Source organism: Lactuca saligna, chromosome 7, assembly GCF_052625555.1.
Source record: "Lactuca saligna cultivar CGN05327 chromosome 7, ASM5262555v1, whole genome shotgun sequence".
Taxonomy (NCBI): Eukaryota; Viridiplantae; Streptophyta; class Magnoliopsida; order Asterales; family Asteraceae; genus Lactuca; species Lactuca saligna.
In genome coordinates this window covers 19,943,319-19,963,489 of record NC_136423.1, presented here as the reverse complement: position 1 = coordinate 19,963,489, position 20,171 = coordinate 19,943,319, and the positions used below count along the sequence as shown (strand labels likewise).

General features: G+C 33.2%; 2 protein-coding genes across 3 annotated transcripts; both read right to left on the bottom strand.

Annotated features, from left to right (window-relative positions):
• Nucleotides 1-902: 902 nt before the first annotated feature.
• LOC145004674 (clathrin light chain 2-like) lies at nucleotides 903-3,434 on the bottom strand. The gene is made up of 3 exons (XM_078963642.1): nucleotides 2,934-3,434; nucleotides 1,670-1,823; nucleotides 903-1,511 (listed from the first exon to the last, which is right to left on the bottom strand). The coding sequence occupies exons 1-3, from the start codon at nucleotides 3,338-3,340 to the stop codon at nucleotides 1,098-1,100; spliced, it is 975 nt and encodes a 324-aa protein (XP_078819768.1). The 5' UTR covers nucleotides 3,341-3,434; the 3' UTR covers nucleotides 903-1,097.
• A 5,729-nt stretch (nucleotides 3,435-9,163) lies between these two features.
• CPL1 (C-terminal domain phosphatase-like 1) lies at nucleotides 9,164-15,831 on the bottom strand. 2 transcript variants are annotated; one of them, XM_078963103.1, is made up of 17 exons: nucleotides 14,972-15,831; nucleotides 13,489-13,962; nucleotides 13,189-13,399; nucleotides 12,748-12,905; nucleotides 12,539-12,609; nucleotides 12,284-12,386; nucleotides 12,118-12,201; nucleotides 11,450-12,034; nucleotides 11,282-11,345; nucleotides 11,073-11,203; nucleotides 10,928-10,981; nucleotides 10,727-10,823; nucleotides 10,385-10,617; nucleotides 10,229-10,315; nucleotides 10,080-10,145; nucleotides 9,906-9,982; nucleotides 9,164-9,818 (listed from the first exon to the last, which is right to left on the bottom strand). In XM_078963103.1, exons 1-17 carry the CDS (start codon nucleotides 15,254-15,256, stop codon nucleotides 9,710-9,712), a joined length of 2,889 nt encoding a protein of 962 aa, XP_078819229.1. In that variant the 5' UTR covers nucleotides 15,257-15,831; the 3' UTR covers nucleotides 9,164-9,709. The 2 variants fall into 2 exon arrangements, with proteins under 2 accessions (XP_078819229.1, XP_078819230.1); XM_078963104.1 differs by having other exon boundaries at nucleotides 10,385-10,602; nucleotides 14,972-15,824.
• Nucleotides 15,832-20,171: the final 4,340 nt, after the last annotated feature.

Below are 20,171 nucleotides of genomic sequence, written 5' to 3'. Positions count from 1 at the left end.
CGTCTCAATTGTCGAGTAACAATATTCCATAAAATATGATTCAATATATTATGTTTTATCACAATTGTTTTATTTGATAAATGGAGTGAACATCAACAAGTAACCGTGCAAAACTTACCGAAATGGTCCTGAAAATGGAACTAACGGTTAATGGAATGTTTGAACCGATGCTTGAACTGATCACAACGGTTTTTATGATTTCTTAAAATAAATGATGTTTTCACAAGGGGATCATCTAGCGGAGAGGTAAATACATCGGCTAAATAACAAAATTTATAATATAAATATCGATTTCATTGAAGTTAAATTTATTTTTTGAAAAATTGGATTATCCGATTTACCAGTTTGTATCCAACCCAAATATTTCTGTCAACAGATCACACATTTTACACACCGTTCTGGAGTTTTGGATAAACCGGTTTGCCCATTTACAATTAAATCCGATCCAGGTACGCATCTACAAGTTACGGTTATATAATAAAATCTATTCCAAACTGGTTTTAACCTATTCTCAAAAAAATGGCTTGAAAGGTGCACCTCTAATATTCAACTCCAATTTTGCAATCAATATATGTCTGTTTAGAACTTTTGGTAGAGTATACAACCAAAATCCATGGTTATTACAAAAATTTTAAGTGATTTCAAATTTTACATTCAAGGAAAATATTTCTTGACCGAGTAATCATCTATGTTTCTAAATCCGAATTTTGAACGCAAGGTAATCATGTAAGTCGGATACCAAAAAAAAGAAATACTCTAAAAGTTTTAACTATCAGGATTCAAAATTGCAAATATCACCTTTTGCAACACATTCAAACATAGCAAAAAAAAAAAAAAAATCAAATAATATCTCAAAAGTCAAAACCATTAACATCATCATCATCATATAAGCAAAAGCAAAAGAAAAAGAAAAAGAAAAAGCTCTTACACCACAGTAATAACAAACTTTAAACAAGTAACAGTAACAGTTCTCCAAGAAACACAGCAACATAACAGACTAATCATAACACAGAAGCACCAAATCATACGAGTTCATATCATAGACAGAATGGTCCAAAAACTAACCTGTAATCTTTTTATATCAGAAAAGAAAGGATTTAAGCAACCACCGGTTCAGCAGCCGGAGGAGCTTCAGTAGTACCATTTGAAACCGCCGCCACTGTTTCAGTAGCTGCCGCCGCATCCTTTCCATCTTTAGCAGCAGCACCCGTTTTCTCATCTTTAGCTGCTTCCTTTCCGTCTTTGGCGGCGGCAGGTGGTGGTGGTGGTGGTGGGACCATATGGGCGGGTGGTGTGTGTTTGAGTTTGACAAGGATGTGACGCAACCTTGAAAGATCAGTGGGCTTTCCAGGTTTAGGTCCTTGGACAATTGTGATTGATGGTTTCTTGTCCTTGTCCTTTTTGCCTCTCTTTTCAATGTTGGGAACCTCACGTGGGATCAGCTCTGCTATTGCTTTCCAGTATTGTTTATCAGCTTCTTTGTGGAATGTTTCTTGCTTCGCCACATACATCTACATTACAATTCCAAAACTTTCTTCTTGTAACAAATTCATAACATACCAATTTAATTAACATAATACTAATGTTACAGATATTAAAGTTATATGTGGTAAACATTAAAGAATGAATTTATTATGATATTATATGAATGGTGGTTTAGGAAAATTACCTTCTCGCCTTCTCTATTGGTGAGTTTGTTTGTCTCAATGTTGCGTAGTCTCTTTTCATGGAAAGCTTTTATATAATCTTCACCTTCTTGAATGATCTGGGCACGTAATTCCTTCTCTTGATTCTCCTTCTCCTCCAATCGAATTGCATTCAGCCTGCACATTGAAAGCCATGTAAGCTTAAACATACGAAAGGACTGAATTCCATGGCCTGAATTAGTATCATCAATTTAACTTTTATATAAATCTGAGATGATGCTCAAGAGATCTGTGGAATATTGATGTGTTTACTCATTCATGGCAAAATATCAATCTATATTTCTATAGAAGACATAGCTATTTTTATAATACAAGTATACAACCCTCTTTTATTCATGAAAAGCTATGATAAATTATGTTCAAGATAAGGTACATGTTGTTCTTATATTGTATACGCTGACTTGGTGCTGAAACTACTATAACCTAGGTTCTGGTAGAATTTCAATTTCTGAATTTTGTGTGTTTCATATTGAAACTTACAAAAGCATCCTACAAGCTACACATTTACAGTGACTACTGCACGTGTCACTCAAATGTAAATTTGATCAATATAGATCTCACATCAATTGCATGATATATATACATTTAGATAGTGAAAATAGCAACTAGCAAGTACTATAACCCCATTTAAAAGATCCCAACAATATACTATCCTCCAATTACCTGATATATACATTTAGGTAAACTAGAGCAAGAAATAAACTCAATACATAAAATTTTAATCTTCAATTTGCAAAAATTGTCGTTTTAGTCATCTGCAGATCTATGCTCTGCTAACAATTTGATATCAGGACCAGCTACAGCCTACACATATTCTTAAGATAATTCAAATTGAATGGTGAGTGTTAGTGTTCTTATAACTAGGAACATAGAATTCATCCTGGACCTAGGTGGTATGTCTCACATGCTTGCAAGGAATCTTAGTTTTTGATATGATTCGTTTGTCAAACTAGATAAAACACCGATGAAAACACTTCAATATGATACAAGAGAATCATATAACACATTAGCAGCCTCAAGGCCACCAAATCTCGATTGTTTTCAGAAGATTAGAATGGTAACGTGAGCACTAAATCTCGATCAAGCAGGTTTAGCAACGTAATTATGATTAGATCTAGTGTAATTATAGCTGATCAAGTGAATACTCTAAGATCTATGATAAATCGGAAACGAAATGTAATATAATCAATATGAAAGTGCTCCAGATCCAGAGAATTAAAACCTCACCTCCGCCATTCGCGAAGAGCAAACCCCTCCTCCCGCATCTCACTCGGAGGCGGGAGCACCGGTCCATCAGAACTAAAAAGTCCATCAGCATCCTCTCCAACATCGTAATCCTGACTTACACCATTCGAAATCGGGATCGAGGAAGAATCAAACGGTGAAGAGGTCGGAGGCGGCTGGGAGTACTGATCCGCATCTGGATTCGAACCGAATCCAAACGGATCTGCACTGTCTACAGATTGGTGAGAGACATGCTCACCGTCAGCAGGGAATTGATACGCCGGAGTATCGGCGGTGGAAAAGTTGGAGTATGAATCGTTGTTGTCAAAGTAACCTTCATCAAATTGACCGGAAGATGGAATCGCTGTCGATTCTTCGCCGTCGACGCTGAACGTATCAAACGACGACATCTCTCTCTAGATTTGCTCCTTCTTTCTCTCTCTAGATTTGCTCCTTTCTATCTCGGTATATCTCTCTCGCTTCTTAGCCTGTTTTCATGGCTGCCTTTTATATCCCCTTTTTCTCCTTTCTAGCCCTTTCTTTTTAGTGTAAACAGCTTATCAAAATTCTATATTATTACTAAAATTTCTTATTTTATAAAGATATATATCAGCATCGTGTAAAATTCACAATTAAGAGGGTATTTGGATTCATCTTTTTGATTTTTAAATTTTTCGAAAAGTTAAAAATTATTTGGTAAATTGAAAAGAAAATCAAATTTCAGTTAAGAATGAAAAGTTGGGGGTAGAAAATATATGAATTCTTTTCCTTTTGTGACTTTTAATTTTTATCATTTAAAAGTCATAAAAAGCAAATCAAACATATTTTTAATACCATCTTTTAAAAAAAATCTTTTAAAAAAAGACTTTTATGTTTAAAAAGTAATCTCAAATACACTATAAGACTACGTTAAATATCAATATTCTACTCGCATTTAAATTAAATTATGAAAATCAATAATAAAAAGGTATCTTATAAATCTTTATCTGCTTAGTTAATCTGAATGATCATTATTATATGTGTTCTCAGTAGGGATGTCAAAAAATCTCGTAAGACCCCGATACCGTACAGGATTAAATTTAAAAAATAAAAAAATAATAAAAAAAAAAAAAACGGGAGAGAGAGCGGGGGCAGAGGCAAAATTAAACCCTGTTTATTTTCAAGATAAGGGTCGGGAGTCGGTATTTCCGTCTGTACTCCCGCGGGGATCCCGGTTGTACATTTATGTAAAAAAATATATATTTAATATAAAATACATATACAAAATAGATTTTCTAATTTTAAGTTTAGGTTATGTTTCACTTTCCCGTTCATGGATATTGAAGATCTAGTGAATTTATCATATATTTTTGGACATGTAAGTATTTTATATTTGTAATGTTGGATTTGTCGTATTTTATACTTGCAAGATTGTTGGAATTATCGTTTTGTGTTGGATTCGTAATGTTGGATTTTTAATTTTTTAGTTTCTAAAAAATTAGATTTTAAGCTTTTAAAGTTATTAAAAATAGTATTTTTAGCCTAAAACAAAGCAAAAAAATCGAATTTTAAACCTATAAACTGGGAGAACTGGGGTACCGTGGGCGATGGAGGTAACCGAGAGCTATGTAAACGGGGAATCCATGGGCGGGGTGGGGACAACTATTTCTACTCCTGTTTGATCCGTTGGCATCCCTAGTTTTCAGAGAACGTTCTTACCTTTCAAAATATATTTTGTAATAAAACAATTATATGTATCGTTTTGTAGTTTGATAATATGAATAATTATTAATATGTATGGTGCAATAATTTCATGAATGTCATTTAAGATCAAATCAAGTCATTAAAAAACAAACTTTTTGGAAGTATTTACATATGATCATTATTACCGGCTGTAGCAGGTTATATCCGGTCATAATAATCATATGTGAACACTCCAAAAAAAACTTTTTACCTAGATGTATACAAAAAGAAAAGATAGTTACCGTGACGTGAACAAATCGAAAAGGTAAGAGTAAATTACACGAATGGTCCTTGTGATTTGGGTAATTTGTGTGTTTAGTCCCTAACATATTTTTTAACTTGGATGATACATACTGTTTATTTTTGTTGTGTGTTTGGTTTCTGTCTGACTTCAAAAGATTGTTGTGCCTTTTTTAATTTATTCTGTAATTAATTTTCTTATTTATGTATCTACTTTTTATATATTTAAAAAATTAATATATCCTACATATTCGTATCTCCTCACTCTAAACCTGAAACCACATTTTTGGAAATTTAAGTTGGGTCCCACCGATCACCATCTCATCTCTCATCGTCCTCAACTTCTATTTTTTTTTCCATCTTTAGTGATATCGACGTCTTCACCATCCTTTCTTTTTTCGGTCCTTTAACTCCGACGAACCAACACCATAACCCTTCTATTGGGTTATGGTGGTGGAAAATTCAATGAAAATACAGTGGATTGTGGGTGAGGAGATACACATATGTGGAGTTTATTAATTTTTTTTAATATATATAAAAAATAAATACATAAATAAGAAAATTAATTAAAAATGACACAATAGTCTTTTGAGGTAAGACAGAGACAAAATGTACAACAAAAATAAATAGCAGGGATCATACGAGTTAAAAAATAAGTTATGGACTAAACACAAAGATTACCCAAACCAAAGGGACCATTCGTGTACTTTACTCTTATTTCTTCTGTTTGTTCATATTTGGGTAACTATCTTTTTTTTGTAGACATCTAGATAACGAACTTTTTGGAAGTGTTCACATACGACCATTATAATCGGATGTAACCTGCTACAGTCAGTCATAATTGTCATATGTGAACACTTCCAAAAAGTTCATTACATAGATATGCACAAAAAAAGATAGTTATCTAGATATGAACAACCCGAAAAGTAAATTGCCTTAATAAGTCTATTTCCCGTTAAAAAAACTATAAGCGTGTTCGGCAATGAGCGTTTGACAAAGCACTCCGTTTTGAACAGAAAGTCTTGTTTGGCACTACAAACTTTTAGCGTTTAGTTTAAACAAAACGCTACAATTCCAAAAGCTACTTCATGTAGCGTTTAGCAAAACGCTATAAACTACCAGCTACATGCTACATGTTACAAGTTATCTGCTACCAGCTAGTTGGTCGAACACACACTATATGAAAACTCATTTCATTTTATTTATTCAAATAAACCAAGCTCTTTAAATAGATCTAATCAACTACTTAAATTCCATGAAACTAAATGTTTATTGGATTGCATAATAAAAGAAACATGGCTTGGAAGGTTTAAAATCATATATGTTAATAATGGTAATTATATCTTTTACAAAAGCATTATCATTATTTGCTACTTATAATAGATCAACTCTTAAAATAAATGTGTTAAAAAAAATTAATTTAATAAGGAATAGTTAGAATGCTTTGTAAAAGATATAAATATATTTTACTTGCTACTCATAATAGTTGATTCTTTATTATTTTATATTACTGGAAAAAAAATTAATTACGAAATTACAAACAACAATTTCAGAGCGTCAAATTGAAGAAAAAAAAATATTCTAATTGATTATTTATAATTTAAAACATTTCTAAATTAGATAGATTTTATTATAAATAAAAATTGATTATGATTATTGTCATAATCATTGTTTCTTTTGATAAGGCTCCAAAAATCGTTCTTACATTCACACCATAATAGTGATTCTCAAAAGAATTATATATACAATTAAATCAATAACTTTTTAATATATATTTATGAAAACCTCTCTACAAAACTATAATTTATTCATAACTTATAAAATAATTTTAAACTAACAAGATTTATAAAACTATAAAAACCAATTGTAAATGTATATTGTATACTACCTTCGTCCCAAATTGAATTTTAAACTAACAATATTTATAAAACCATAAAAACCAATTGTAAATGTATATTGTATACTACCTTCGTCCGAAATTAATAGTTTACTTTTGACTTTTGAAGTCCTTTTTCTTCGACTTTAACCTTAAATATTTTTGTGTTTGATAGATAATATTTGATGCAAAATATATGAATGGATTGTATTTTAATTTTTTTTCATTGTTATAAGTTTTATCAAGTTATATATAACACAAATAAAAATATTTAAGATCAAAGTTGAGGAAAAAAAGACTTCAAAAGTCAAAAGTGGACTATCAATTCAGGACGGAGGGAGTATCAAACTGAAAATTAAATATTTTGACTAATGTTTTTTGAAAAATTTTATTCATTGTTGAACTGTCAAAGCATCGTCGTCGTCGTGGCCTATGTTGTTGTCGCACATCATATCGTAGTGAACCACAACTATTCGATGCCACCCCTACTACATTCATCCTCCTTTGCTACAAGATATGAAAGCCTAAACCCTAGTCGCCACTCCTCGTACTAGAACACAAATGTTCGCTTACACCCCCTATTGTCATCAGCACCTCTGTTGCAAGATCTGAAACTCTAGCCGACACAAGATCTGGAAAACCTAGGAAGCCCCCATCAGTCGTTGTCACACGACCTACTGCGTGAACCACAAAAAAGGTTTTTGTGAAAATGACCCAGGATGTAATTATGTTTAAAAATCGTTCATAAAAAATCATCCAGATAAAGTTTATATAAAAAAACACCTACAAATTATACATTTTGTTCAAATGTTATCCATTGGTAACTAGTTATTATGGGTTAAAGAATGACTTTGCCTAACTATTGGTGACATGATATAATAATTACTAATATGATATTAGTTGATACATTCCTTATTTAAAAATCAATTTTAGCTTCTTTATGAATGGACGATTGGAATTTGTGAAAACAAATGGATAAATGTCCATAAGTAGCACAAGGAATGAAATTTGTTGAAACTGGAAGATGTGTAATAGTTTGCAATCCATTCCATTTTAGTCTTGACCAGTAGTTAGGCAAAACGCAAACAATACATAGATTTCACCACACTACAAATTAACATAAATATTCGTGAAGACATTGTTGTAGTCACATTACCAATCAGCATATATATATTCAAAAATGTACATTGCCCAAGATTGTTATACTACCCATATCAAAAGCTTACACACACACACACACACACACACACATATATATATATATATATATATATATATATATATTTTCAAAAAAAATCACATAACCAAGCAAATATATAAGAGAAGGATATGATAAAAAATTCAATTGAAGTTACCATTCATTTTAGACAAACCTTGAAGTTTTTGTCATGATTAGTCTGTAGTTGATGTCCAAATTTGAGAAGGATGTCCACAATTATAAAGGTGTGTATCATCAAATATCTTATGTTTCTTTAAAATGTGTGAGCTTAAGTTGGAGATTATCGATTTAGTGGAAGAAGAAGCCATCAGAGGAGATTAAGAAGTCATCCGTTCATGAAGAAGCCCTAAATCGATTTATAGAGGAGGATTATATCAATTAATGTCATGCCACTAATTATTATGCCATGTCACAATAATTAAGCTAAGTCTTTCTTTAATCTGCAAGAGTCGGTTACTAGTGGGTAACATTTGAACATAACATATAGCTTGTTGGTGTTTTTTATAACAAACACCTTACTTGGATGGTGTTTTTTCTAATAAACCAAACTTGGTTGGTATTTTTTGAATGGTTTTAAAACATGGTTACCTCATGATTCATTTTCCTTTGTTTTTTTCTTTAATTAGTTTTTACGGTAAATGTCAGTTACCAGAAGGCAACATTTAAACAAAATATGTAGTTCAGTGATGTTTTTTTTATGTACAAAAATCTTTATTTGGATAGTGTTTTTAAACATACCAAACTTGAATCATGTTTTTGATCAATTTAGAAACTTAGTTACACTTTTTTTTCTTTTGTTAAAATATGGGTAATGGATATATGAATGTTTTTTAAAATTTTCTTATGAATATATATTTTTTGTGTTGCTTAAGTATTTATTAATGTAATAATTTTCATAACTGTCTTGTATGAATAAATGTATTAAATGGTAATCAAAATGTGAATATAGTGTTGTTTGAAACATGAAAATGACATTTTGGTCATTATTTACCAAAAATACAAAAAACAAGATTTTAAAACTGTATGAGATCCGTCCATTTGTTTAGGCTAAGATTAGCACATTGATTCCTAGCCTTTTAATTGTTCCTATCCGAACTCCAAACCCCTCCCTCCCTCATTCATGGAACTTGATGATTTTAGTAAAGGAAATGCAACGCAAAAGAAACGATGGCATAGTTGTTGAAAAAGGAAGCGTGGCCCGTGATGCATTAAATAAATATTGAAAGAACCTAGACTTTGGACAACTACAAATTACAAAATTACAGACATCATCACATCTTAAGAGTTAAGGAGTAGGGGCAAAATCGTCTTTGGCGCAGCAACGGTCCTGCAGACACCAATCATTGATCACGCCAAATCAAGAAAACCGTATTTGTTTCCCAAAAATGCTAGTTGGCGGAGCTATTGGCGGCACCCCCATCTCGGTGGCAATGAACAAAGAATGGGGGAAAAAAACCATCAACAGTTTGGGTTTGTACCATGAGTCATCAGATATAATGAAAATCAAAATCTGCTTTTCTCCATCTTTGTACACCATCTCATCAAAACAAGTAGTAGCAGTAGAGTAGGTAGGGCAACAAGCTCTTGGTGTCTGTCAAATGTCAAATCCATCTTCATGGTTTCTTTCATTCTCGTGTTGTGTATTTACTTTGTTCACACAGACAAACAAACAAATTTCTTTTCTTCATAGTTAGGTTATTATGTCAGTAATTTTGTTTCTTGTCAAGGAACTGATGACGCGTTCTTCGGGTATCTTGCTGATGATGGCATTCGCTGTACAACTCTTGGGTACTCTGGTCTAAATCGTTTGGCTCCCATTCCTTGAAATGATCTGTAGCATCAACATCAACATCAACATATGCCAATTAACATTTCAGATTATTAATAAATAAATAAAAAGATTGAAGTGGCCACCTACCTGGGAGAAGGTTGCCGTTTTTGAGAAGGGTATTGCCCGATCCTTGCTTTCAAATTTACAAAAGCAGTTTCAGCAGCCTGATAAAGTATATAAAACACGAGAGAGAAGAATTCAAAAATTGGGATTGATCATGGATGTGAATAGAAAGAATGAAGAGATAAATACTACACCTACCTGCATCTTAGCTTCATCCCAAGTTAAACCGACTCCTTTACCCCACACTTCCCCATCTATTTCAACCTGAAGGAGACATTGACCAAAACTAATTAACATGTCAAGTTTCGAAAATGACTACAAGACATTAGAATAAGTAGACTACCTACCTGTGCATATAACTCGTTGTTCTGGCCCATGTTATTTGAAACTTGTGGTTGAGGTTGGAAACTCATGCCCAAACCTTCCATCATACACTGAAATAATCGGAAACAAAAAGGTAAGATATGCATATAATAAACCCCTCTGATAATTTAAGTTCTTACTAGTTCATTAAGTGCTGCGATTGACCCTTTCTTGGGACCTGGACCCTCTAACTTAGAATCTAAAGACCTTGTGGGTCCCGATGCAGTTGAAAATGCCATAGACATAGACTCCTCCCTCAACAAAGGCAAAGACTGATGTCCGAAAGAATTCCCATCACTTGTAAACCTTCCCTCCTCTCCATGCCCACCACCAGACTTGGCACGAGACAAATACTTGTCTGCAAAAACATTGCCTAAAAACGGTCAGAATCATTATCAAATTCTAAGTGCTAGGGAAGGGTGGAAGGAGTTCATTTCTATATATTATTTAAAAGACAAAAACATCAAATATATTTTTGTTACCAGCCAAATTCATAAGAGATGCCTCGGCAGCCTGATGTTGAGCTTCCCTTCGTGTTCTCCCACTTCCTTCACCAATTTTCTCTCCAGCAAACCATACCTGTAAAAACACAATTTTCACCCAAAATCCTCTAATATCATTCACACAGATTATCTTATAACTCATAAGTAATGTGCCGTGTAGTTTAAAGGGCTTTTGGCTACCTCAAAAGAGAACTGTAGTTCAACACTGGGGACCAGAGCCTGCCTGAACTCCACCTAGTATATATTTATATAAAAATAGTGAGTTAATAAATCCTTAATTACACATTTGGTAAAATTAAAAGGAAATATTGTTTCGTAATCATACCTTAGTTCCACATTTGTAGGCAATGAAATGCAGATATTCAGCAGGGGATTCGGCAAAATTTTCATTGTTTCCAGCTTCTATCTCCATATCTCTGTTGCTTGATAATGAGTGACCCAAAGAACTCTCCTCCCCTTTAAAATACAATTCCACTATGTTTTTTTATTCATATTCAATATGGTTTAAATTTCAAAATAAATGTAGCAGCTTACCTGAAAATGGAGGGAAAACAGACGACGAATGGCTTAACCTCAACCGATCATCCCTTTGAAACACCTGCATAAATAATAAAAACACATGTTCATCATTTCCATTACATTATTAACAATATCCAGCTATACATGTGAAATTCTTTTATAGCATAATATAACCTCAATTACCTCTTTAGGAAGCCTCTGACTTTCAAGAACTCTATCAGGCAATATTGTATTTTCCACCTTATGAACAAAGGGTGGTGCACGAAGAGGGTGTTTTTTGTCAATATGTAAAGGCTCAGAATGTAAAGGAAATTCTTTAGGAGGTGGTACTATCCGGTTTAATTGTCTGGGACCCATCTCTTCCCCCATTGGGAACCAGCCGCCACGTGGCGGCTCAACCCTAGGAGCTGAAACTTGCATTGGAGGTCTTACAGGAAACTGAGGTTCACTAGTGGTTTGATCTCTCATGTCCATACCATGTTGCAAAATGAGAAGTCTTCTTCTTGTATCAGGATCCAGTTCAGATTCAGGCACCTCACCTTCTTCCCTTGCAGGTGAACCATGCAAGCTTGTTTCTGCAAGATTGACTTGAGCAAATGGTTCAAGAACAGGGGTTGACTTATTGGGATACTGAACAATTGGTCCTGGGATAGCTGGTGGGATGATTGGTATCGATGTAGGTGGAGTGTTGTACTGAAAGGTTGTCTTAATAACTGGATCAAGAGTGGGAGGTATCACTGTAGGGATGGTTGAAGAAGCCATAGCTTCCTGAATATCACCAAAAGACAAAACATGTAAATCAATTGAGTATGATGTAATTAGCATTGTGAAAACTGAAAAAGACTAGTTACCTTTAGCCTTCTTTCTACTTCAACATCCGCCATTCCATCAAAACCAAGTGGTTCTTTACTCCCATTTAAAGCAGAAGCATCATCCTTGTATAACATTTATGGAATTAGAAGCCATAATTAAAATAAAGGGGAAGGGATAAAAATTGGAACTTTATATATCACTAACCTCGGAAATCAAATAGTTGCTCACATCTGGAGGAAGAATGTCTTTAATTTCATCTTCATGAGCGACTTCATTGATTCGTTGCAGAAGGCCATCATCGAAGTCTCTGTTACAAAGATAGAGCACTTTAATATTTTATAATGAAGATTGAAGCATAATGCAAAAACGCTAATAGATGGAATTAAAGAACACCCTTGTGTGGGAGTGTGTGTATGTGGATAAAGATGTATACTTTAGAAAGTGAATTCACATTCTTACTTGAAAAAACCACCTCTGACATTACAAGCAACGTTTCGTGCAACACAAAGGATAGGAACAGGACTGTTTGCCTAAAAGGACAAGGATATATATATATATATATAAATGAGTACTATAGCACAAAAAGGGGTAGTACAAGTGTACAACATTGAATTCTATATTTACATTAAGAAAAGTGAGACAAAAAGATTGATGAAGGTAATTATTACTTCAGCCTGAGGAGCATAATATGGAGCAAAAGCAGGAACAACATGAACACGAGGTTGATCTTTCTCATCCCACACTTTTAGACGATCATCAATAACTAAGGACATCTTGGGATGACAGTTTCCATCTTGGAAAACATTAAAGAGTGATTTCTTCAACCCTGGTAGATTGGAAACATGTTTGACCATAAATTACTCATATACCCTTTATGAGTTTTAGAAAAAAAAACAGTAAAAACTAAATTATACAAGTGAAGAAACACACGCTAGGCAGTCATATTTCCCAACACTTTTTCCATTCATGTGGACAAGCATAAAGTGTGCAACAAGAAAGATAATGACACAACAACAATATCCAAGCAAGGGTAAACAAGTGAATATTGTATGGATACACAAACAGTGCAAGGTAAATGACTGAAATGAGTAATTTTCACATTAGTTTACCAGATTTCACACAAACAATGCGGTTCAATAACTCTTTTGTGGTTATTAGATTTGAATCTGGATCAAGAAGCCTCCACATTTCCAAAGCATAATCTCTTTCAGCCATTGTACAAACATAAACCTCAAAACGTTTTCGTCCTCTTGCAATCAAGTAGCTTCTAAGATCCTCCCATGCAGGTCTCAGTCTCACAAGAACACTCGTATCACGAATCTGCAAAAAAGTGAAGGTTTATGTAAGATGTTCAATAGACAAATGTGAAGGGGCATGTTATAATGGTGAAGTAAGTAGAATCATCATACCAGTGGATTGATACGGGTGAGGATGATGTTCTTGTCTTGTAATCTTATAAGTGGTCGGACAAGAGGTTGATGATTGTCTGACAATGGTGGGACAACCTCAGACTGTGCTTTAAGTAGCTTGCCATTGTCAACAACTTGATCACTATCTGCATATTGTTTCAAAATGTTTCTGTCATCTTGATAGCGTTTAATCTCTCCAAGCATACCAGCAACACGTTGTGGATCAGCTTCACAGCTTACTTTTCGTTGTAGGGCTTCAATTCTATCCTCAAATGATCGCAATGTATTGGCCACAATCAGTGTCTCATCAAGATCAAATACAATGCCAAGACATCTAAGATTTAGCATCACAAGGCATGATTCATAAAGACCTGGTGCAACACTAAACCCCCAAAAGCATGGAAACATGTCATTTCTTCTAGAACGCATGGCTACTAAATGGAGCTCCTCTCCACCAAGTGGGATAACAGCAGTCTGCAAAAGTATGTATGAGATTAGAACAAGAAACTAAATACAAGTTATACTTCTGTGACTACCATGAATTAAGATCAAACCCCATATGCAGAAGCGACCAAAAATGCAAAGGTCAACTTATATAAATGCTAATTATGACTGGTCTTATCAAAAAGTCAATAAGTCATTACAGCTCTGCGTCGTGCTTTAAATATAGATCTCTATTGTAGTATTGTCGCAACCATCGGTCAAAATGGACTAAATGAGAAAAACATTTATTCAAAGAAATCTGTACTTTATTTTGTTTTAGCATGTCTTTGTTCAGCTTCAACGAAGAATTATGACATGAGAAGCAGATGTTTTCTTTTGATTTAAGAGTTTCTTTTGACTGATAGTATAGTATGAAGAAAATTTGTGTACAGGTTTCCAGTCCACTACATTAAGTTATAAAGGCAAGAGCCTTTTACACAGGTATGGTTTATTCTTCAGCACCAAAATATTCCAGCAAGAATCATTCAGATTATAAGTTTAGGTACTCCAGTACAATTTCCAGTCAAGAGTTCTCTGAAGAGAGTAACATCCGTGGGTCGTTATTTGTGGAAAACTGCAGATTGTAAGTCCGCTAAGGAATTATAAACTGGTTCTTCATTTTATTCTTCATGGATATAAATTCCCAGAAGTGCAGATTTAGTCTCGGAAAAAATATGCTTTTATTTGTAGCTTTCGTTAGCAACAGAAGACAGTCCAAAATTCAGAGAAAATCAGCCACCCTAATTTTACTTTGTGATTTGTTCATTAGGTTCAATCCGAAGTTAAAAGGTAGAATGAAAAAGTGTTCAAAGTTCCAATTTTAGGTTTTCTTTTAAGGGTCTTATCTTTGTCCAACAAAGTCCTCGTAATAAAAAGTTTGCAGCTCAAATTAGGGTTTGAGTTTAAACTCCGATTACAATTTTACAATTTCAATAGATTGTTGTTTATTTTCTTTTCTTTTTTTAGTTAATCTGTTTATTCTGAGGTTGGGCAAATATACCTTGTTCTCCCTGAGACATGTAGAGTGCAACAGGTTGAGCTGCGAGTTCGAGTTGATGGTTTTGCTGCACTCCATTTTCAAGCAAACCCCAGTTGTTGGTGAAGTAATTGTGTGAAGAACAGCAAGTGGCGAGCACCTCTCACTCGGTGTCGAATAGTACGAAATCCTGATTTTGTCCTTGAGTTTCTCTCTCATATTCAGATTCATCAGATGAGGATTAAAATAAACCTCAACATCACCGATGACTTTTTCACCATCATAAACAGCCACCACCGATTTATACATTCTGTTTTTCCTTCAAAAATCAATTTTCTTTAATAAAATAAAAGAAAAAGGAAAAAGAAAAATTATCAGAATCCTCAGAGATAATTTCTCTCTCTCTTTTCCCCTTCGTCTTCTTCGATTTGTTCTTGTTTTTCAGTGTACAGAGTCATATACATACAGATCAGTAATCAATCATCAAGTTTTTCCGTTCGATTGATTGAATTCATCTTATGCGTCTCAATTTATGCACAAAAACAACACAAATTATAACTGATCTTGATCCGTTGTTTGAAAAAAAGGAAAAATTAGGGCAAGATTTTTTAGATCTGTAACGGAGGCGGTGATGAACCGATCTGTGCGTCAGGCGAATTTTAGATTTGGATTTTTACATCCATTTGGGGGAATTTTAGATGGAGACGATGATGATGATCGATGAACAAAACCCTAGATTAGATGTACGATGAAGAGAACGGGAAGGTTCGTCTACCTCTAAAACTTTCTCTCTCTATGAAAGCTTTGGTGTATCGTGCGCTTGATATGTTGGGTTTGGGTGATGTCATATATATGGTGTGATTAGGTGTTTGATTGAGAGGCGTAGGTTTAGGGTTACCAATTTACGGCCACTTCCAATATGCGCCGTTCATTTAGGTTACCATCCCTCCCTCCATTCAGATAATAAATATTTATAAAAATCAATACGAAAGGGTAAAAGTCATAAATGACACCCAACCAACATATGTGCGCTCTTATCCAATATATATATATATATATATATATATATATATATATATACTAGAAATATTCGGTCCATTAAAGGTAATTTGGGTTTTTTTAAGTTGTATAAAGTATATTGTGTTAATAACCAAAATAGGTAAAACTACAATGCGGTAAATTGGTGAATTTTCAATGAACTATACATGAATAACAAAAAAGAAATGAAAGTACATTGTTATAATCAAAATATATTGAAAGTCCATTCTTATTTCCTTATATGAATTTTTTGCCTTATGGAAAGCCTATAAATGGCTATTGGGATTAATCCTGAAATATTATCTTGATTTTTTTATTTGAGGCTTGACCACTTATTCCTTGGTTGCCCCTTGATCTTTGTTGCTAATTTGCTATGTCCATTGTTTCTTGGTTCGACATAACCTAATAAATTAGATGGATTTGTGAGATTAAAATCTTTCTAGAAAGGGGTGATATTATGTAAAATATATGAAAGATATACTCAACATTATTTCTATGGTTACAAAAGTTTATTATTTAGATAAGTTGATTTCAAGCAATCTTGTTGTCTTGTTTTTCATTCTAGATAAGGTTATTTATTCATAGTCAGAAAGCCTACCAAAAGCTTGAAAAGATTATTTAAAATGAAAATTCAGAACCCTCATTCTTTGTTTCATGGATCTTGCTTGAATGTAATCTACTAAAAAATGTAATGTATGTGCAAGAGGTCTTCCTTATAAAATTAATGTGATAAAGTTCTCCTGTCCTAATAATCTTATTTGCAGAAATAGATATATCCTGCTGAAAGAATGAAATATACATATGTTTTTTTTCCTATATTATACTTGTTTGTAATAATAGAAATATGAATTTTTTTTTATTAATCCAACAAGACCTCCTATATATGTCCAAATCAGAAGGTGACTAACTTCCACATTTGCAATCTTTAATGTTTCTCTTCTTCATTGCATTTAATCACTTTTCCATGAAACCTTTTTAATAACGATGCATTCATATTGTTAATTGTCACATTTAAATGAATATAATGATAAAACTGTAAAGATTATTTCAAATTAAAGGTTTACCACTTTACCTTCTGCAACAAGATAGTTGTTCTTGAAATTAAACCAAAGTTTTCAGATAAAAAAAATTAAATAAATTGGATAATTGTCTTTGTTTTACATCGAAATCGAACCTACCAAGCTTTAAATTGACAAAGACAAAATATCATTTTGGTGGCAAAGATCAAGAGAAACTTAGATGCATTTTTAGTTACACAGACTTCAAAAAAAAATATCAACAATAAGCATTATGCCACTTGTTTGAAAATTTAAACAAACAACTAAACTAACTAAAATCAAATTGAACTACTTCATTAAAAAATTTATGGGTCTATAAATATTTATTTATATCAAAGTAAACTGATAAACTACAGTAAAGGGGACAACTTTAAAGAAACCAATGGTAGAATCAAGGAGTTAAGCACACATGTAGAAGACATAAACTAATAAGTATTATTTATATTAGAAATAAACATGTACGCATAATAGTCCAGCTAAACTTTTATGGGTTCAAAACCTTATGCAATATTTCAAAATAGTCAACAAATTAATATTCATAACTGAAATAAACTTATGTATAATAATTCACAAAATAGAAAAGAAATACTATTGAATAATTAGGAAATGAAAAAAGAAAGATTTACCTTCTAGAACAAAATAGTTCTCAACTTGCCCTTGAAATCAAGAAGCCTCAACTTTAGAAAAGAAATAAAAGATAATGTTAGATAACAACCCTCGGAAATTCTTAACGACCAACATCATAAAAAAAATCCTACCTCCTATAATATGCGGTTTGAAGGAGATAGACCAGATTTTATGATACCCTGTAGCCACTACTCTTGAAATTTGAATGACTTTCAAAACAAAAAAAAATACAAACTTGGCAAATCTAGGGTTTCAAAAGAATAGTAAAAAGGTGAAATCTTACCTGACCATCGTTTTTTCAGAGATTTCAACAAATCAAACTAAATCTAAAAATAGTTATAGTCTCGAAAAATACCCAAGAGACCATGTAATCCAAGAATAATTTTTCTTATTCAGGCTTGAACTGCTCATGCTTTCGATCATCTCTATTAAGACCCTGAAAAACAATAAACATTGACGATGGTAATAGTTGATGGGGAAGAGAGAAGACTATGGAAAACCAAAAAGCAATTGAAACAAACTGGTCGCAAAGCAGATAAGAGGGTATATATATACCCTGTGTATGAGGGGTCGTGACGATTTGATGCAACGTTTTTGGAAGCATTGGAAAAAACTTGGCGATTAACATTAGTTCCATTGTCACGAATTTGATTCGTGTCGTTCGAGTGTTGGGTGATGTGGAGTTGTACGAAACGTACAAACGTTTGTAGAAGGCTCCAGAAAACAAAAAGCTTATAGTCAGTAGGAACAATTTTGTTGTTCTTCTTTAAATCCACCATTTGCGATCAACAAAATGGAGAAATTATGTTGGTTGCATAATCAAGGTTTTCTGTATTCTTTCGAATTCCAAAAAGAAGGCGTTCAGTAGGATGCGACGGTCAGATTCAATCGACGTTTTCAAATGTTGCGTCGTTTGGATAGTAGGTTACGTGGCGGTATTTGGAACCCTATGAACTTCTTTTGGAGGCTCGAGAAAAATAAGGCTTTTATATATAGTAATGATATATATATATATATATATATATATATATATATATATATATATATATATATATATATATAACTTAACAAAATTTTAAATTTGATTCATTGGTTTAAAAAATAAAATAAAAAGGTAAGACCATTCGGTGTAGGCCTGGAGGGCATTTGCTTCTCGTTATTACCGACATGGAGGGGTATAACGAGATTAACAACACCCCTCCCTTCTCGTTTAGTCTCGTTATGGCGCTTCTCTTTGTCGTTTTTATTGGATGAAACAAGCAAAAATCCGATTGTTTTTGAATTCAACCCGTTTGACTACGATCAATTTGATTAAAAAAAAATTTTAATTAATTATTCTTTTCCTATATAAATATTTATTATCTAAATAATTATTACACATAACTTCTCTTTCTATCTATATAATCTCAAGTATCTTCAAAAAAAAATTACGGATCCTTTTGACTCGTCCGATGATTTTGATGACGATATATTCTTCAAGATGATGTATCATTATTACACTAATGAGCTGCTACAGCCAGACTCAGTCCCGATACTAAAAAGATGTGTGATGTTAAATAGAAATCATGAGGAAGGACACAAGCATCTATATCGCGATTACTTTGCAGATAATTGTATACGGGTCGAAGGACTTCAAAAGAAGATTTCATTTGAGTAGGAATATGTTCCTACGGATCATCAATGCCTTGAAAAGCCGGTATCGCTTCTTTACTATATTTTTATACAAAATAAATACAAATGTACTACATGTTTCTTTAGTTTTACAACAAATGTACTATATTATTAAATTGTAGTTAATTTATGTTTAAGTATGATTTTTTTTCAACTGAGATATGATGCTAGAGGTAAACGATGGTTTACAACGTTGCAGAAAGAACTGCAAGGGATAGTTTTTATACATTGTCAATGGGTGTTGTTGAAACATTTTGAGACGTGTATTTGCGGAAACCTTCATTGCATGATTTGCAAAATTGTATGTGGCGCATGAAGAACGCCATGGTTTCCCAAAATGATCGGAAGCATTGATTGCAGACACTGAAAATGGTTAATTTGTCTATTAGCATGGAAAGGGCAATACGCAAGTGGTCCTCACGAATAGCCTTCGTTGGTTTTAGAGGTTGTTGCTTCTCAATATTTATGGATTTGGCATACATTTTTTGGGGTCAACGTCAACGTTCTTGATCAGTCGCCAATATTTGACGATCTTTTGAATGGAAATGGCCCCGAATGCTCTTTTCACGGTGAATGGAAACGAATACAAATATGGGTATTACCTTACGGATAGAATATATCCTCATTATTCCACATTCGTGAAGGGATTCCGATACCCGGTTGAAGAAAGTGACTAATTTTTTAAGATAAGACAATAAGGAGCACGTAAGGATGTGAAACGTGCATTTGGAGTGTTGAAGGCAAAGTGGCATAAAGTTGAACATGCAGCACAACCATTGGATTTAGAAACTATATGATATATCATTTGTGCATGTGTCATAATGCATAAC